Consider the following 19,859-nt stretch of genomic DNA (forward strand, 5'->3'; position numbering starts at 1 on the left):
GCCAGGGGCTTGTTCCTGTTAGGCCTCTTATACTTCTGTAGACTTCTTAGCTTCCTAGCCATTATTTTTAGTTTAAAATGCACACAAAAAGCTGGGCAACAGTGCGCTTGCCTTTAAACCAGCACTCAGAAGGCCGAGGCAGGTGGATCTGTGAGGCCAGCCTGGGCTACAGAGCTGGTTCTAGAGCAGCCAAGGCTACATGAAGAAACCCTGTTTCAAAAAGCAAACAAACAAACAAAAAACAAACAAAAAAGGGCTGGAGAGATGGCTCGGTGGTTAAGTGCACTGGCTGCTCTTCCAGAGGACCTGGGTTCAATTCCCAGCATCCACATGGAGGCTCGCAACTGTCTGTAACTCCAATTTCAGGGGATCTGACAGCTTCACACACATGCAGGCAAAACACCAATGTGCATAAAATAAAAATAAGAAGAAAAAAAAAGGAAGAAAGGGAAAAAAAAGGAAAGAAAGAAAACTAAGTTCCATTGGACTCCAGACTCCTAATTCTCTGCTGTATCTCCAGTACTTATAATAGTATCTGTATGTAGTAGTTGCTCAGTTAAATGTGCCTAACACACAATCTGCCAACTGGAATAATTTAATAGGGAAAAGGTAGGTAAAAGTAGGTCACAAGAGCTCACAAATTCAAGACTAGCCTAGGAACATAATAAGACTCTATCTCAAAAGAACAAACAAAAACAAAACTTTATTAGGATTCCAAAAACAAAAAATTCTTTTAGTTAAGTATAAAGTTGTAAGTATTTTATTTTTTTAGTTTTGTTGTCTGTCCTGGATCTTGCTCTGTAGAGCAGGCTGGCCTCGAACTCACAGAGATCCGCCTGGCTCTGCCTCCCGAGTGCTGGGATTAAAGGCATGCGCCTCCGCCCAGCTAAGCTTGTAAGTCTCACGTAGCTTTCATTTGACTAATAAACTTTTCCACAATCCCACTAAGTCTTTCAGGCTCCATCAATTTATTTACCAGTTCTTGTTCAACAGCCATCAGAGCCAGGCCAGTGAGTTTCTCTTGTCCCATTGTGCGAAGTAAGTATGTTTTAAGATGAGGCAGTGTGGAAAAAGACTTTTCGTTGTTTGTTGAAGTAATTGGCCAAGATAAAGCAACATGCAACAGCTTCGAGATACCTGGAATGTTATTGTGGAGACCATGCTGACTAAATAAACAGCCAAGGTCAAGGAAGCTTAAGGAACCATAATCTGTGAGGAAGTTGAGATTTGCATACTGCCGGTAAAATCTAAGTTCGGGGATAATGTCCGCATCGAGCTTATAAAATTCTTGAATCTGTTTCGCTGCTGCTTCATTTAATGGTTCATTCCATTTAAATAACAGCTCCGAAATTTGTTTCATTTTACAGTAGTCAAATTCTGAAAAACATAACTTTAAATTTTTTAATACAGTATCCAAACCTTGGTAATAAATCTTAACTTTATATTGTTCATCTGCTGAAGTAGGAAAAAACATGCACTCTGAGTTGCCAGGATCTACTATTTTCTGAATTCTTCTTCTTTTTTGAAAAGAGGGTTTTTCAACTTCAAAACCCTTACTGGTTATTTCTTTACATATTTCATCTGCTCCATCCCAGATAGACTTGAAATACTTGTCATTCCTTTCAGAAGACAAACATTTCAAAATTGCTTCTATTTTTGAAAACAAAGAAAAGATGTCTACAGTTTCACTTTGAAACTCTCTAGAAAGAATTCCCGTAATACTGAGTACTCGATAAAGAAATCTCAGACAAAATATAAATTCAAACTTGGTAACCACCGCCAGCAAATCACTGAGTTCGTCAGCCATAGCTGTGCCTGAGTAACGGCAAGACACCCAGTGCAGTGTCTCGACGATCTCTGGAAGACACTCCATCACAGACAGTAACAAGTGCTCGTGGGCTGTCCAGCACGACTGTGACGTGTGTTTTTTACAGGTTTTATTCTGACTTAGCTGACATCTGGTTTGCAAAATTGCCAGCATTTCTCCCGACACACGAATCGTGTTGAGCAAAGAACTGAGAGCATTTAGGGTACTTCGGAGTTCTTTTACTTCTTTACAAAAACGAATGACTGCTAATTCAAAGAAGTGTGCGTGGCAATGTACATATAAAGCTCTTGGCTCTTCCTTCTTAAATTCTGTTACAACTTCATTAAACTTGGCCCTCAAATCCGTGGCACTATCATAGGCTTGACCACACAGCTTAGTAAAATCAACTCCGACCTGCTGCAAGTAAGCTCTGATGTGTCTGTGGACATGGGCTGCAGTCGGCGCCTCAGCAGTAACAAACCCCAGGAACCTCTCTTTAACGAGGACAGCACTTGAGGATTTTTGTGGGTACCTCACACACACTGCAAGTTGTCCTTTAGTGGCACTATCAGTTGTCTCCTCACATATTATTGAAAAAGCTGAGGAGATATTGATCTCACTCACAATTTCTTCCAAAATTTCAGCCTTTATTACTTCAATAATCTCCTCCTGGACTTGTGTACTACAATAGAAGTCAACATGTGAACTCATAAGCCGAAACATTTCTCCTCCTTTATCTCTTGCTCTAATTTCTAATAATTCCAAAAAATTGCCTTTATTAACAGATGAAATAGACTGATCATTTCCTTTTAGGAGCAAACACTGTTTTCCAAGAAATAAGATGTTTTCAATGATGAGCTTTAGGTACTTCCTATTTCCTTCAACATGTTCTGAATAAACAGACGAAGCACCATGTGGAACTTCATCCAGAAACTGGTACTGTCTCCAGAACTGCAGAGACTTTAAATGCACTTCACTTTCTTCATGCTTCTTGAATTTTTCTAGCATTTTCTCCCAGTTAGCAGTTCCTTGGGCTGCAAATGATTCCCTCCAGCAGCTAAAATTTTTCTGGTAGAAAAAGTGGCAAGAATAGCAGAATGCAACGTCGTTCTTAGGACTGGTGTTCAAATGCGGAAAAGCTGAGCGCCAAGGTTTTCTACTGTTTTTTGGTTCTTTCTTAACTTTTTGCACTATGGATTTAGACTTTGTACGACGTGGTCTGTCATTTACTTTCACAGATTCCATGCTGTGTGGCTGGTGGGACACACCGCTGCTCTGTGCTTCCACACTGGGACCAGCTGTGTCCTCCAAGGGCACCGACGGAGACGGGAGAAGGCTTGGCTGTTCCACATGGTCCCCAACACCACTACCGGGTTCGCTGGGTGAGTTCTTAGGAAGAAAATGACAAAATAACACTGGTTTAGTAGTTTTCAAATAATAAAAATACCGAACACATCAACTGTAGTAATACAGGAAAACGAATACGTTGTAGTATAAGCTTTTCTAAGGGAGACATTAACAACCATTAACTATTATTCACCATGTAGATTCAGCATTAAATGTTTAAAGGAACTCTAGGTATATAACTAAAGAAAAAAAAATTTTTTTTTTTTTTTTTTGGTTTTTCAAGACAGGGTTTCTCTGTGCAGCAGCCCTGGCTGTCCTGGAGCTCACACTGTAGGCCTCCACCTCCCAAGTACTGGGATTAAAGGCGTGTTCAAAATAATTTTTTATTTATTACTCAGATGATTAGAAGTATTTACTCAAAAGGAAGCTAGACATGGTGGCACTAACCTTTAACCCCAGCACTCTAGAGGCAGAGACATGCAGATCTCTGTGAGTTTAAGGCCAGCCAGAGATACATAGTGAGATTTCGTCTTTAAAAAAAGAAAAGAAAAGAAAAGAAAAGAAAGCTGGGCAGTGGTGACACACACCTTTAATCCCAGCACTTAGTAGGCAGAGCCAGATGAATCTCTGTGAGTTCGAGGCCAGCCTAGTCTACAGAGTGAGGTAGAGGGACAGGCACCAAAACTACAGAGAAACCCTGTCTCGAAAAAACAAAACAAAACAAAAAAAAAAAAAAAAAAAAAAAAAAAAAAGAAAAAAAGAAAACGTAACAAAACTTTAAAATTAGTTTTTATTTTAGCCTGTTACTTGAAGAGGCAAAATGCTTCTTGGAGAGCCTGGAACTGGAGTTACAGATGGTTATGGGCTGCCATGTGAGTGGCTAGGAATTGAACCAGGTCTTCTAAAGGAACAGGCAGTGCTCTTAACTGCTAAGCCAGCTACAATACTTTGTGGCGTACGTATGTGTATAAAAACATACCAATAGGCTGGTCACAGTGGCCCACGCCTTTAATCCCAGGATTTGGGAGGCAGAGGCACGTGGCTCTCTGTGAGTTTGGGGTGAGCCTAGTTTACAAACTGAGTTTCAGGGCAAATAGGGCTGTTACATAGAAAACCCTGTCTCAAAACAAAACAAAACAAAACATATCACTAAGTAAATTTTAAAATAATCATATAAAAGAGCTGGGTGGTGGTGGTATAGGCCTTTAATCCCAGCACTTAGGAGGCAGAGGAAAGTGGATCTCTTAGTTCAAGGCTGGCCAAAAACCCTGTCTCAATAAAGAAACACACACACACACACACACACCTTTTTAAAATTGAACAAAATCAGGATAATACTTACATCTACAATGTCATCTTTAGGTACAGAAGAACGTGAACCTATGGAAATAAAGCATGTATTCAAGATTTAATACTTCAACAGGACCAAAAGCTCATGCAGCTTATTTCATATCAGGAAACAGACAGACAGACAGATTCAACAATATGACAAAACATTGCTTATGTCTAATGTCTGTTTACCTTGTAAGAGATCAGTGTTCATGAGCAGGTCAACATGATCATTTACTAATGACATTATATTGCTTATAACTGGAATTGGATATTCCCTTGGAGAAAGATTCTCTTTTGAAGCACTGTGTAGTGTGGAAACATTTACTGACAAAAATAAACAAAAATCCTTGTTATAATCCAGGCAGAAACCAAAGCACTGTTGAATAGTGTTTTTGTGCTGAGGGTTATAGATCAGTGGGAGAGAATGCTTGCCCACCAGGCAGTTCCAGGGCACCATCACACCTTATGCAGTAGTGGGCATTGGAATCCAGCAAGTACTCTGACAATTGAGCTCCATTACCAGGCTGTTTAGATCTTTTGTTTTGTTTGTTTTTGTTTTATGTTTTTTGGAAACAGGGTATCTGCCCTGGCTATCCTGGAACTTGTTCTGTAGACCAGGCTGGCCTTGAACTCAAATCCTTTTGCCTCTGCCTCCTGAGCTGAGATTAATGGTGTGTGCCATCACTGCCCGACGTACTTTTTTTTCTTTTTTCAGTAAATACTATTTTATTTGTTAGGTGAGTGTTGTTACATGGGTGCTGGGATCTGAACTTGGGTCTTCATGATTGAGCAGCAACCATTCCTAACTGCTAAGCCACCTCTCCAGCACTCATTTGGAATTTCAAGTCACTCTAATATGGAAATTAATCAGTTATAAATTAAAAGCAAAGTGTGTCTCTGTCTCCCAGTACTTAGTACAATTTTGGAGTTGCTGGGTATTACCTGTCGAAGATTCCATCACAGCACTGTTGTATGAAGAAAAACAAACAGAGCAGAAAACCTCTACGTTCCCCAAGTCATTAGTAATCACAATCATCTCATCTGAGAGTTTCAGGGTTTGGCAAGGAAAAGATCTAAGTAGTCTGGGTGGTTTCTGTTTAGAGATTAAAAATAATATTCATATTTCTGGTATAACATATGCAATGTTAAAAACACTAAGCATACCTACTGTAACTTCTTTTAGCTCAAATAGTACAAACACTAATAATTTTTTTATACATCCTTAGAAATGAGAAGAGAGTAGAGGCTGCAATAACAAAATGAAGCAATCTGATAAAGTTTACCAGAAGACTATTCTATCATTTAACAGCAATAGTAATAGCAATAACGCATATGCAATGAAAAGAGAGGTCACAAAAGAGGTCTATTATCCCAGGCAACTGAAGCCAACTGAATAAAAACACATGCTTAATTATAGTTTTTTTTCCTTAGTACATCATCCTTGAACATGTTCAGGAAGGCCTTCTACCAGGGTTAGGGTACTTAGTATCTACTATGAGATACTGAGACAATAACTGTCTCTAGGCCAGTGGTTCCCTATCTTCCTAATGCTGCGACCCTTTAATATGGTTCCTCATGTTATGGAGACCCCCAACCATGAAATTATTTCGTTGCTACTTCGTAACTGTAATTTTGCTACTATTTTGAATCATAATGTAAATTTCTGATATGTAGAGTATCTGATATGTGACCCTTAAAGGATCATGACCACAGGCTGAGAACCACTGTTCTAGGTCAACTCCATGGTAAACAATCACAAACATATGCCAGCCTTAACTGCAGCACTCGGGAGGCAGAGGCAGGCAAATCTCTGAGTTTGAGGCCAGCTTGGTATACAGAGGAGTTCCAGGGCAGTCAGGACTGTTACACAGAAAACCTTGTCTTGAAAACACCAAAATAAACAAGTAAGTAAAAGAAAAAAAAAAAAAAAAGAATCCTAAGCATAGCAAGGCATGAAGGCATACACTTTTTTTTGTTTGTTTGTTTTTCAAGACAGAGTTATTCTGTGTAACAGCGCTGGCTGTACTGGATCTCACTTTGTAGATCAGGCTGGCCTCGAACTCACAGAGATCCACCTGGCTCTGCCTCCCAAGTGCTGGGATTAAAGGCGTGCACCACCATGCCCAGCTAAAAGGATAGCTCCCTTGGGTCCTCCAGTGACTGACGGCTGATACGTATGGGCCATACACTTTTAATCCTAGCATGGGAGGCAGAGGCAGGAGGATCTCTGTGAGTTCTGTGAGTTCGAGGCCAGCCTGGTCTACAGAGCTAGTCCAGGACAGGCTCCAAAGCTACTGAGAGAAACTCTGTCGTCGAAAAACCAAAAAAAAAAAAATAAATAAATAAATAAATAAAAAAAAAAAATCAAATGCTTCTGAAAAGGACCCCTTCTGGGGGTTGAACACAAGGTTTTATTCATGCTAAGCAAAAGCTCTACCACTGAGCTACACTTGTGGCTCTCAGAGACGCATTCATTCTTCAGGCAGCACTCAGGAGACCGAGAGACTGAGAGCACCAGCTTCACTGACAAAGCCATCCAGACAGGAAGAGACGGGCACACTCAGCTGTGCTCTCCAAAGGAGACTTTGGAGAGTGCCATTTCTTGATATTTTGATTTATTCAGTGTGAGTTTTATTTATTTATTCATTCATTTATTTTGAGACAGGGTTTCTCTGTGTAGTCTGACTGTTCTGGAACTCACTCTGTAGACCAGGCTAGCCTCAAACTCAAACCTGCCTGCCTCTTCCTCCCATGTGCCGCCACCACCTGGTGCATTTTATATTCTTTTTTTTTTTTTCTTATTTATTAAGTATACAGTGTTATGTCTGCAGGCCAGAAGAGGGCACCAGATCTCATTACAGATGGTTGTGAGCCACCATGTGGTTGCTGGGAATTGAACTCAGGACCTCTGGAAGAGCAGTCAGTGCTCTTAATCTCTGAGCCATTTCTCCAGCCCTCGCGTTTTATATTCTTTTTTTTTTTTTTTAATATTTATTTATTTGTTATGAATACAGTGTTCTGTCTGCACATATGCCTATAGGCCAGAAGAGGGCACCAGATCTCATTACAGATGGTTGTGAGCCACCATGTGGTTTCTGGGAATTGAACTCAGGACCTCTGGAAGAGCAGCCAGTGCCCCTATCCACTGAGCTATCTCTCCAGTCCCCGCGTTTTATATTCTTACTGTATTGGGAGTTAGGCTAAGCACCTGACTGAAGTGTAACTTGAACGGTTTTTTTTTTTTTTTTTTTTTTTGCTTCCTAGAAGTCTTATTCCATATTGAAATAATTTCCTTCTAAAAATAACAGGGACCATACTTCAATGGGTCACTTAACCACCCATGAACTGTTCCCCTATCCTGATTAGAATGAGACTGTCCCAGCCATTCCCCAGAGGGGGAGTCCTTCTGCAGGTGAGGAATACCCCTGTCACCGTTTCCATCCGTACCGCCCACATGGGTTTAATTCCCTCTGCTTTTTAAAGACAGGATTTCTCTGTATATCCCTGGCTATCCTAGAACTCGCTCTGTAGTCCAGGCTGGCCTTGAACTCAGAGATCCACCTGCCTCTGCCTGCCTTCCAGTGCTGGTATTAAAGGCGTGCACCACCACCACCCTGCCTTTTTTTTTAAAGACAGGGTTTCACTATGTCTGACCTGTAACTTGATAAGCTTGAAAAGATCCACCTGCCTCTGTCCCTCAAATACTGGGATTATATATTACCAGATCACAAAAGCATTACATAACAATCAAGATATGTATTAGTCCTACTTCACAGACAGGGATCAGACCAGTAACTGTGTTCCTCTTGGCCCACCACATCATAGCTAGCCTCTCTGTTCTCAGAAGCACCCAAGGTTCTCCTACAGGAACTGACAACAATCTTTTTCATTTTCATCAACTACCAATCAACTATTTCCCCAATGCTACCAAACACACAGACTAACTGAGAGAGGGTCTAGGAGCTCTTCCTGCTCACTGCTTCTATGCATTAGTATTCTCTGCACTATTCAATCATGGAGACAGATTAGAGATCATGTAACAGTAAGCTCCACAGTTCTTACATCAATTCATAATGAAACTGGTAGTGCAATGAAAATCTGAAAAGCAGGCATTACTGCAAAGACTAAAACAACAGTAACAAATGCCATTTAAGCAGAAACCCTAGAATTCTTCCAAATGTTAAAAGTAAGTAACTGAGACTTACGGTAGATGTCTTCTGACACACGCTGCACTTACGAAAAGTGCTATCAGTACATATGGTAATAAATGACTTTCTTTTTTCTTCATATGATGAAAGGCAAGATTGGCTACAAAAGTTTTCGTTACAGTTACTGTCCTCCAACTGGACATTCTTCATATCCTTCAGATCTAAAATGTCTCTAAAAACAAACAACAAATGCTTGTTAATAGGATGATAAATGTATGAAGTAACTTATGAGTTTCTGTGTGTGCACATGAGGGGCCCAGAGCAGGATGGTGGGTGTCTTCCCTCTTGCTCTCTAGATTGCCCTGACCCAGGCTCTCCCTGAACTGGGAGCTAGAGTCACTGGGCTACGCTGGTTGGGCAGTGAGCTCTTGGGATCCTTCTGTCATGCATGTACTGTAAAACAAAATAAGCCAATTTAGTTTCAGAAATTAAGGATGTTAATAAAACAACATTTTCAAGTTATTTTAATTGGAACCTTGTAATCCCCAGCACTCATATGGCAGCTCACAACTGTCTGTAATTCCTGTTTCAGAAGATTCAGTGCCCTCTTCTGGATTCCAGGGCAATGCATACACTTGGTACACAGAAAAAACATCCACACACAAAAAAATAAATTTGGAAAACACCGTGACTGTCCTAGTTTGTTTCTACAGCTGTGATAGAGACCACGACCAAAAGCAACTCGCAGAGGAAAGGATCTAACTCAGTTTACAATTCTCAGGTCATAACCCATCACTGAAGGAAGTCAGGGCCCACAGAGGGATGCAGCTTACTGGCTTGCTGTCCATAGTTTGCTCAATCACCTTTCTTAGACAACACAGGACTACCTGCCCAAGGGTGCTGCCATCCACAGCAGGATGGGCCCTCCCACATCAATCACTGAGCAAGAAAATGCCCTTGTCTCCAGGCTAATCTGATGGAGGCATTTTCTCAGTTGAAGTTCCTTCTTCCCCATGACCCTAGCTGTGTCAAGCTGACAGAAAACTAACCAAAACAGTGACAAAATGGGACAAAGTGCTGTCTATCAGTGGTCAATTACTGCCTCAAGACAAGGTCTACATAGGAAATCTGAGTTACAACCTTAGCCGTCTTTCTCATGAGTCCCATTTTCGTTTGAATCTATGCTAAACTGTTGTCCAGAAGGGGACATCAGGCAGCTGTTCCCTTACAAATGAAGAAAGCCTGCCATTTCAAGGAAAACAACTCACAGTATTTACCATCAAGCTTTGAAGTAAAAATCAGAAATTTTAGAAAACCTCTACCTGCCACCTCAAGCTTGATCAATTCTTAATACTTGAAGGTTTTTCTGAAGAAATTGGTGGTGATTTTTAAAACACTTTCTAGTTTTAATTCTGTCTGGATTTTCTATTTTTCATGGTAGATAAGTGTATAAAAATATATCTGACAGTAAAACTATAAAACCCAGTGGAAGTTCCACAGCTTCCGTTTTCAATTGTTACTCTAACTGTATACAAGTTTACTGAGTTGTACAGTCTTTGGGTCTGGTTAATTTTGGTGTGTGAATTTTTTTTTAAATATAATAATGTTTAAAATTCAAAAAGAAAAGAAAAAAAGAAAAAAGCTAACTATGTTAGAAGGACCCCTATAATTAACTAAAAATAACTTGAGTACAGGTGTGAACTGGCTGGTATAAGTAAATTAAACATTAGTGAATAAACCTATTTTGGATCGGATTGACTATGTTTAGAATTTCTTTTTGTTTCTAATACTGAAGTGCAGAAATGATTTTTTTTTCTCCTGAGACAGTGTTCTCTGTGAAACAGTCCTGGCTCTCCTGGAACTCACTCTTATCCCAGGCTGGCCTCGAACTCAGAGATCTGCCTGCCTCTGCCTCCTGAGTGCTGGGATTAAAGGTGTGTGTGTCGTCGTCACCACCACCACTACCCCCACCCTCACTCCCACCCCCACCCCTCAGCTGGAAATGATCGTTAAAACATATCTTAATAGTTTTCAATAACAAGTCTCCTCTTTGTGATAGTATTTTAAATGTCATCTTCCAAGCTATCCTTCACTTTGCTTTATTAAGTAGAAAAATTAAGTGTTACTTAAAAGAATAATAAATTCATTGCTAAAAAAAGAAGCTTTAGACGTGACCTAGAGTTCTGGGACTACAGCTGGCAGGGTGGTGCTCGCCCCATCCCAGCACTCAGGAGGCAGAGGCAGAGGACCTTGTTCCGTACCAGGACCGTCTGGTCTACAGAGTGACTTCCAGGACAGCCAGGAAACCCTGTCTCAAAGGAAGAAGAAAAAAAAAAAATGTGAAATTTAAGAATCTCAAGGGAGCTAGAGAGACGGCTCACCGGTTAAGAACACTGGTTGTTCTTCCAGAGTACCTGAGCTGATCCCAGCACTCACATGGTGGTTCATAACTATTCATAACTACAGCTCCAGGGAATCTAATGTCTTATTCTGATTTCTCCAGGCATCAGGCAGCCACGTGCTGCACATACATACATGCAGGCAGAACACTCAAACATACGAAATTAAATCTAAAAAGTCTCAATAAAAACATAGGTTATTACTATAAATAATGATGGCCTCTTCCAGTCTAAGCATAACTATCATCTTTCAACCGATCTACAATTTGTAATAAATAACAACACACAACACACACACACACACACTCACTCCAGGGGAAGCCAAAGTTGTCTCCTGTTTGTGCTCATAGCTTGTTGTTACACCTTAAAAGAACAACTTACAGCCGGGTGGTGGTGGTACATGCGCCTTTAATCCCAGCACTGGGGAGGCAGAGGCAGGTGGATCTTTGTGAGTTCGAGGCCAGCCTGGGCTACAAAATTCCAGGATAGCCAGGGCTACCACAGAGAAACTCTGTCTTGAAAAGCCAAAATAAACAAACAAACAAATAAATAAAATAAACAAGCCTTAAAAAAGGGGAGGGGGAGAGAAAAAGCAAGACAAAGTTAAGCAGAGTTCCAGGAGACAGGACCTGAACGAAAGAGAACACTGGAAGTACCAGTCCGGGAGGAGCTGGAGCGATCCTATACAGAGGGTCTGTGTGTGTGCTGATGAAAGTGCAGCGGCCCAGTGTGTGGCAGCACATACCTGTAGTCCCAGGACTTGGAAAGCAGAGGCAGGAGAATCTTTGTGAGTTCAAGTCCAGTCTGCTCTATACAGTGAGCCCAGGCTAGTCAAAGGCTACCTAGTAAAACCCTGTCATAAACAACAAAACTTTAACGGACTTGGAAGCAAACATGAGAAAATAATCTTGAGAGTGGAGTCTCTGACTCAAAAAAACAAAAAACCAAAAAAACCATAGATAACATAGTACATCCACATTCTGAGCACTGAAAACATACTATTCAATGCTCCTGATTCTGACATTTAACAAAACAATCACAGGCTAACAAGGAAGCTCTACATGTAATTTCTGTTAACCTCTCAACAACCACCCAAACTACTTCTGAGTGCTCTGTTAAAGGGACTGGAAACAGGAGCAAACTCTTCTCACTAACTAAGGTGACACATCTTCAGAGAAGATGAAAATACATAAAATTACGACCAAGACTCTAAAAAGCCTCATGTAGCAAAATAAGAGACATAATTCAGAATTCACACCTTGAGCAGTTGAAGCACATCCTCTTGACAGGAGCTGGGGAGATGGCAGATGACGTGTATTTCCTGATGCACAGTGTGGAGCAGAAAAGCTCAGCAGAACCTTTCTTCTGATAAGCAGTCTGCCCCTCCTGAAGAACCATTTTACAGCCATGACAGGAAAGCTGGACAGCTGTGGCTGGGACTGCAGGAAGCATTTTGTTCATGCCAGATGACATGAGCGAAAGCTGAGAGCCAGTAGTCACCTGTGGAGCTTTAGAAACAAGGAAGGAAGAAAATACTGTTTTCATTTACATCCGTATGCACCCGCTTACTTGAGAGGTTACTTCTGGACATGAAACCCAACCCACAATAGCATGACATTCAAATGCAATTTAGAAAGTAGACAGACTAGCTGGGGCAGTGGTGGTGGTGCACACCTTTAATCCCAGCACTCAGAAGGTAGAGGCAGGAGGATCTCTGTGAGTGAAAGGCCAGCCTGGTCTACAGAGCAAGTTCCAGGACAGCCAGGGCTATGAAGAGAAACAAAACAAAACAAAAACAAAACAAAAACAAAACAAAAAAAAAAACAAACAAAAAAAAAAAAACCAAAAACAAAAAACAAAAAACAAAACCAAACTCCAAAAAAATAAGGTAGACAGACTAAATTGGCTATTTTATTGATCAGGAAAAGTTATTATTAATTCTACTACCACTGTCTGAAAATGTAGAGTTTCTTTTCTCCTAAATTTTGGGTTGTTGGGTTTGACAATACTCTGAGAATAGAGAATTGAAAATATGCATAGAATGTCTTCAAGGCAGCTGGCCAGTTCAACAAAAAAGGACAAATTGAGCCAAAGTCTGCTCAGTGATTTGTATTAGGGGACTGAACTCCAAGTTACTGTTGTTATGTGTTTGTTTTCTCTGTGTAACAGCCCTGGCTGTCCTGGGACTTACTCTGCAGGCCAGGCTGGCCTCCATCCCATTGCCTCTGCTTCCCAGGTGCTGGGATTAAAGACTCGTGCCACCATAGCCTTAAATAACTATTTGTTTATTTTTATTTTATGTGCACTGGTGTTTTGCCTGCATGTATGTCTATGTGAAGGTGTCAGATTTCCTGCAACTGGAGTTACAGCCATGTGGGTGCTGGGAATTGAACCCAGGTCCCCTGGAATAGCAGTCAGTGTCCTTAACTGCTGAGCCATCTCTGTAGCCCCAAGTTTGTTTGTTTTGAGACAGGGCCTCACTATGTACCAGGTTGTTCTGGAATTCAGAGATCTCTGAAAACTGGGACAAAAGGCATGCACTAGCATGCCTGGCTTTTTCTTTTTTGCGTGTTTTTTAAAAAGGCAATTTTGTAGAGCAACAAAGGTGTCTTTAGACAACTTGCCATTAAGGTTTTCTCACAGTACCAATGCTGGTTTCTTTCCTTCCACCCATGATTCCCCAATTAAAAATATTATTTTAGCTGGGCAGTGGTGGTAGAACACACCTTTATTACCAGCAATTGGGAGGCAGAGGCAGGTGGAACGAAAGAAAGTAAGTTGGTATTTTAGAACTTCTTTCTAGGTTTGGTGGCTCACAGGTGTAATCTTAGTATGTGGGAGGCAGAGGTGAAACATCACTGTGAATTCAAGGTCTATGTTGGCTGCGTTGAGTCCCAGGTTAGTCTGAGCTACTTAGGGAGACCTTAAAAAAAACAACAACAACAAAAAAAAAAAAAACCTAAAAAACCCCAAAACAACAACAAAACCAAACAAAATTTCTCTTACCATTTCATTTCCCCCCCTCTTTTTTGAGACAGGGTTTCTCTGTGTAGTCCTGGTTGTCCTGGAACTCACTTGGTAGCTCAGGCTAGCCTCAAACTCAGAGATCCAACTGCCTCGGCCTCCCGAGTGCTGGGACTAAGGGCGAGTTTCACCACTTTGAAGCTACCATTTCGTTTTTTGTACTACAGATTTTAGTCGATATATAGAACTAAAATAGACTTTAGTCAATTAGATAAAACAAGAAAAAAAAAAGACTAATGTAAATTTGTCACTATTCATAGATTTTGTGATTGTGTATACAGAAAGCTGAAAACAATCTATAAATTTAACAAGGTCAATATCAAAATTTTTAGGGGTTGGGGATAGAAGCCCTGGGTTTGATTGATCCTCAGCTCTGGAAAAAAAACATGAAACAAAAAAACTAATTTTATTTCTTTGCACTAGGGATATAAAAGGCAAATATAATTATTTTCTATGACATTATAGTCATCCAATACAGGATGCTATAGGTTTAGCTCAGTGGTAGAGCACTGTGTTTGATCGCACCATTGGGGGAGGTAGCAAACTCCAAATATAGAAATACATCTAATGAAAGATTGCCAAGTCTTCTGAACCAAAGTCAAAACACTGCTAAGGGAAACTAAGGAAGCTCTAAATCGATGGAAAGACGTAACAGGCTGGCTGAAAGACTCAATAATTAACTCAACTTTCCCTAAGTGAAGCTGTGGACCAAAATCCCAGTAGAGATTTCAGGGAAGCTCCCTAAACCAGAAGGTAAATAACTAAAAATAGCTTCAACGAGTCCCCCAAACTGACCAGATACACGAGGCCCCCGTGTCCCAGAGTAAACGATAAAGGGGACCGAGAGTCGCTCTCAGACAAGGCAAGCTGCAAGTAAGACTGAGATCAGACCAGCCGCCCAAACGTTTCGAACAAGTGAGTCATCTGGAAAGGACGCTGCCTCATCCGCTGAGCTGCCCTCGGGCTGTGCAACGTGCTCCCGGCTCCCAGCTTCTGCGAGCTGTCACCCACGCTGGAATGAACTTTGGCGGTGCTGCTGTCTTTTCTGCTCCTGTAAGTTACCCCTCACCCATATTCCTGTAAGTCATCCCAGTACAACTCACTGGTTCACCAAGGTGGCAGCCATACTTTGGCCTGTTGTGGGATGTTTATCCGGGGTGAGTATGTGTGCTGTGTCTTCCCCAGGAAAAAGTCTTGTCACACATTGGTTAGAAAAAAGGTAATAAAACTGTCGAGTGTAGTGGTTCATGCCTATAATTCCAGCACTCAAGAGGCTGAGACTGGAGGATTTCCTAGTTGGAGACTAGACTGACCTATATGGCAAGATTCCGCTTGAAAACAAAAATAATAAAATTATGACATATACTTAACTGTATTATATATTAAGTATTAAATAATTAGGCATCTCCAAAGCATTAACTTGTGTAATAGTAACACAAGAACATAGCTGTTCCTGATGCCTGGGTTAATATCGTTAAAATTCCTTGTATTGACTGGAGTGATTATAAGTGTGTACCAATTTTTTTTTAATTTTGGATTGCAAATTTCTTTTTTCTTTTCTTTCTTTCTTTTTTTTTTTTTTTTTTTTGACACAGGGTTTCTCTGTGTAGCCCTGGGTGTCCTAGAACTAGCTCTGTAGACAAGGCTGGGCCTCAAAAACTCAAGAGATCCAACTGCCTCTGCCTCCCTGCTAGGATTAAAAGTACACACAACCACAACTAACACTGATTTGCAAATTCCATTCACATAACCCTACAGATAAAACTACTGTAGCATGGGGAACACGTCCAAGGATTACAAGGGCAAAGTGTGAAAAAGTTCTGGTTATCAGGGCTGGGGATGTAGCTCCCTTGGCAGACTGCTTGCCTAGCATGTACAAAAGCCCTGGGTTCCATTCCAAACCCTCACAGCAAGCACAAGGGAGACATGCCGAGACCTGCGCGCTGCCCGAGGCTCCAGTTATAAACTTGCTCCACCAGCGCACAGGAAAGCAGGTTCTAGAGCAGCGGAGTTGCGCAATGAGTCCCTGTCTCAAAAAAAAAAAAAAGGATTAAACCAGCAAACAAAGCAGCTAAAACAGAAAACGAGAAAAGAATGCTGATACTGTACTCCAAGAAAACTAATAAAATTCTCATTTGGAAACACTACTCCAAGCTACCCTCAAACCTCTACATTAAAAACACTGCACCTTCACCACCGGCATTCAATCCGAACCTGGTTCTCGTTTTTTTCGTTGTTTGGGGCTACATAATCCAACCTGGCCTCGAACTCTCGATCCTCTGCCTCGGCCTCAGGAGCGAGGGCAAATTCGTGTTGTTTTTGAATATGTAATTTATTTTTATTTTATGTTCATTGGTGTTTTACCTGCCTGCATGTATGTCTGAGAGTGTCAGATGTCCTGGAACTGGAGTTACAGATAACTGGGAGTGTCCATGTGGGTGCTAGGAATTGAACCCCGGTCTTACGAAAGGGCAGCCAGTGCTTTTTTTTTTTTTTTTTTTTTTTTTAAATCCTGGAACTCGCTTTGTAGATGAGGCTGGCCTCGAACTCACGAGATCCGCCTAACCCTGCCTCCTGAGTGCTGGGATTAAAGACGTGCGACACCCACGCGGGGCACAGCCAGGGCTCTTAGCCGCTGAGCCATCTCTCTAGCTCAATGCTTTTGGTTTCTGAAACTAGATTTCATTATGTGGCACTGGCTGGCCTCGAACTCACAGAGATCCCCCTGCCTCTAGAGTGCTAGGATTAAAAGCAAGCGCCACCACGCCGTTTTTTTGTTTTAAATTGGTAAGAAACACCGCTTAATGGAAAGGTAACCGGAAGACAGTTATAGAAAGAAGCAGAAAAGGAGACCAAAGGCACCAAACTCCGTCACCGCCCGGGGACCAGAGTATCAGGACCCTGGAAACCAGGGTCACAACTTCCCCCGACACTGTGGGCATCCTACCTGTGGCGTCCCCCTCCTCGGAAGCCGGGGTCACAACTTTCCCCAACACTGTGGGCGTCCTACCTGTCGCATCCCCCTCCTCGGGACCGGAGAAATGCCGCCTTTCTCTGGAAAAGCCGGCCCGAGGCGCTCCGCGAAGCTGCACAGCTCCTCTGCAGCCCGGCGGCGGGAAGCGCCTCACTAGTTTGCAGGGCAAATAGCCCCGCCGGCCCCGCCCCTCTCCCGGAGGCCTTTGCGGCTGAGCATGCGCAGCGCAGCCCTTGAGGGGAGGGCAGCCCTGTCCGAAGCAGGGGAGGTGGACAGGGCGGGGCAAGGGGTTTCATCCATAGGCTGGCTTTGAACTAACTTCTAGCTGCCTGAAGTTTTTATTTATTTATTTATTTTGAGACAGGGTCTTCACTCTGTTGCCATGGCTGTCCGGGAACTCACTATGCCGGCAGACCAGGTTGACCTCACGCTCACAGAGATCCTCCTGCCTCTGCCGCAGGATTAAAAGCGTATGTGTCACCACACTGGGCATATTTGGGTCCTTGAGTGAGCAAATCAGGAGTTGAGGGCACAGGCCTGTAATTTCAACAGTTGGGGATGGGAGCATGAGGTTCAAAAGTTCAAAGCCAGCCTTGTTTACAAACCCTACCGAACCAATAAAAAGTAAATAGATAAATAAAATAAAAGCAGGGGATGGGGGCGGGGCAAGGAGATGACAGCCTATTCAGGCGCTCACTACCAAGTCTGACTAGCTGAGTTCACGTCACTGTCACCAGGAATCACTGAATGGAAGAAGAGAACCGACTCCCGCAAATTGTCTTCTGACCGCCACAACAAGCACACAAACACAATAAATAAACAAATACATACATACCATGCATACATAAATAAAAAAAATTTTAAATGTAAAGGCTAATGACATTAGTGACTCAGCTTTTGAGTTACAACTTAAAAAACATGGTTGTAAACACAGGTTCAGGAAAAGAGAAACGAGAAAGTAGGGACAGAGGCCATAGCTAAAGAAATAAGGGGCCGGGCGGTGGTGGCGGTGGTGGCGGCGGCGGTGGTGGCGGCGGCGGCACACGCCTTTAATCCCAGCACTCGGGAGGCAGAGCCAGGCGGATCTCTGGGAGTTCGAGGCCAGCCTGGACTACAGAGTGAGTTCCAGGTCACCCAGGACTGTTATATAGAGAAACCTTGTGTGTGTGTGTGTGTGGGGGGGAGTGGGGGATGTCTAGTGAGATGGCTTAGCAGAAGGAGGATGATGAAAAAGAAGGAAGTATAATGACCCTGTCTCAAAAAAGTATAGGGGTAGATAATTTTGATTATTCCTAGTCATAATAGTAAAATATATATATATAAAGTTTAATAATTTATTCAATCTTATCTTTGACCATAATTTCTTTCTTTCTATCTTTTGTCTTTTTTCTTTTGATACAGAGTCTCACTGTGTAGACTAGAACTCACAGAAATCTGCCTGTTTCTGCCTCCTGAGTGCCTGAGACTAAAGTCAAGGGCCACCACAGCCCATACTTGCTCTACTTTTCCTCCCTTCCTCCCCCACCTCTCTCTCTCCCTCTCTCCCTCTCTCCCTTTCTTTCTTCCTTCCTTCCTTCCTTCCTTCCTTCCTTCCTTCCTTCCTTCCTTCCTTCCTTCCTTCCTTCCTTCCTTTCTTTCTTTCTTTCTTTCTTTCTTTCTTTCTTTCTTTCTTCTTTTCTCTTCTTTTTCCCCCCCTCCAGACAGGGTTTCCCTGTGTAACCCTGGTGTCCTGGATCTCACTCTGGAGACCAGGCTGGCCTTGAACTCAGAGATCTGACATCCTCTACCTCCCAAGTGCTGGGATTAGAGTTGGGCCCCACCATGCCCCCCTCTTAAATGTGGAGATTTCTGTAAATAATCCCAATCAAACTCATTGGTTCACCAAGTTAAACTTTGGTGGTATCTGTACTTTGTAGTAGAATATTTTAAGGTGTGTTACTTTTGTTTATGTTGCATTTGTTTAACTCTGTGAAGCTGTGTTACTGTGCCTGTGTTAAACACATGATGGTTTAATAAAGAACTGGCCAATAGCAAGGCAGGAGAAAGGATAGGTGGGGCTGGCAAGCAGGGAGAATATATAGGAGAAAACTGGGGGATCTGAACTAAGAATTAGAAGCTAGAGAAGGAGGCTCCAGGGGCCAGCCACCCAGCTACACAGCAAGCCATGGAGTAAGCGTAAGATTTACAGAAGTTACGAGAATAGGAAAAGCCTAGAGACAAAAGGTAGATGAGATAATTTAAGATACTGAAAGCTGGCTAGAAACTAAGCCAAGCTAAGGCATTCATAAGTAATAATAAACCTCCATGTGTGATTTATTTGGGAGCTGGGTGGCGGGCCCCTCAAAAAGAACAACCCCCCCAACAACAGTCCTTTGGTCTGTGTGTGTTGTGCCTCCCCAGGGAAAGTTTTGTCACCCAACAGCATCATCTCCGTGTTCTTCTTCTTCTTTTTTTTTTAGACAGGGTTTCTCTGTGTAGTCCTGGCTCTCCTGGAGCTCACTTTGTAGACCAGGCTGGCCTTGAACTTGGAGATCTGCCTGCCTCTTCCTCCTCCTCCTGAGTGCTAGGACTAAAGGTGTGCACCACCCCCACCCAGCAGCAGCATCTTAATTTAGCAACACAAGAGCAGTGGCTTTCTCTCCAGGGTTTATGATCTCCCCAGTCACAGGCTTTGGAGGGGGTTTTCAGGACTAGACGTAAGTTCTTTTTTGTGGAGTAGCAATCAGATCCAATCAGAAAGCACGTGGCTACCCTCATAACAGACTTGCTATCATTTGTTTTCCATAGGAACTATGCCTTATAAAAGTATTGATGACAGTTCCTCCTCT

At 42.2% G+C, this 19,859-nt stretch overlaps 1 protein-coding gene across 2 annotated transcripts; it reads right to left on the reverse strand.

Moving 5' to 3' along the window:
- Window positions 1-801: 801 nt before the first annotated feature.
- Window positions 802-17,214, reverse strand: Zmym1 (zinc finger MYM-type containing 1). Of its 2 annotated transcripts, XM_028861632.2 has the most exons (7): window positions 17,068-17,214; window positions 12,292-12,541; window positions 8,692-8,866; window positions 5,429-5,579; window positions 4,676-4,810; window positions 4,497-4,534; window positions 802-3,196 (listed from the first exon to the last, which is right to left on the reverse strand). In XM_028861632.2, exons 2-7 carry the CDS (start codon window positions 12,504-12,506, stop codon window positions 902-904), a joined length of 3,009 nt encoding a protein of 1,002 aa, XP_028717465.1. In that variant the 5' UTR covers window positions 12,507-12,541; window positions 17,068-17,214; the 3' UTR covers window positions 802-901. The 2 variants fall into 2 exon arrangements, with proteins under 2 accessions (XP_028717465.1, XP_037058832.1); XM_037202937.1 differs by lacking the exon at window positions 4,676-4,810.
- Window positions 17,215-19,859: the final 2,645 nt, after the last annotated feature.

This window comes from Peromyscus leucopus, chromosome 2 (genome assembly GCF_004664715.2).
Source record: "Peromyscus leucopus breed LL Stock chromosome 2, UCI_PerLeu_2.1, whole genome shotgun sequence".
Lineage (NCBI taxonomy): Eukaryota > Metazoa > Chordata > Mammalia > Rodentia > Cricetidae > Peromyscus > Peromyscus leucopus.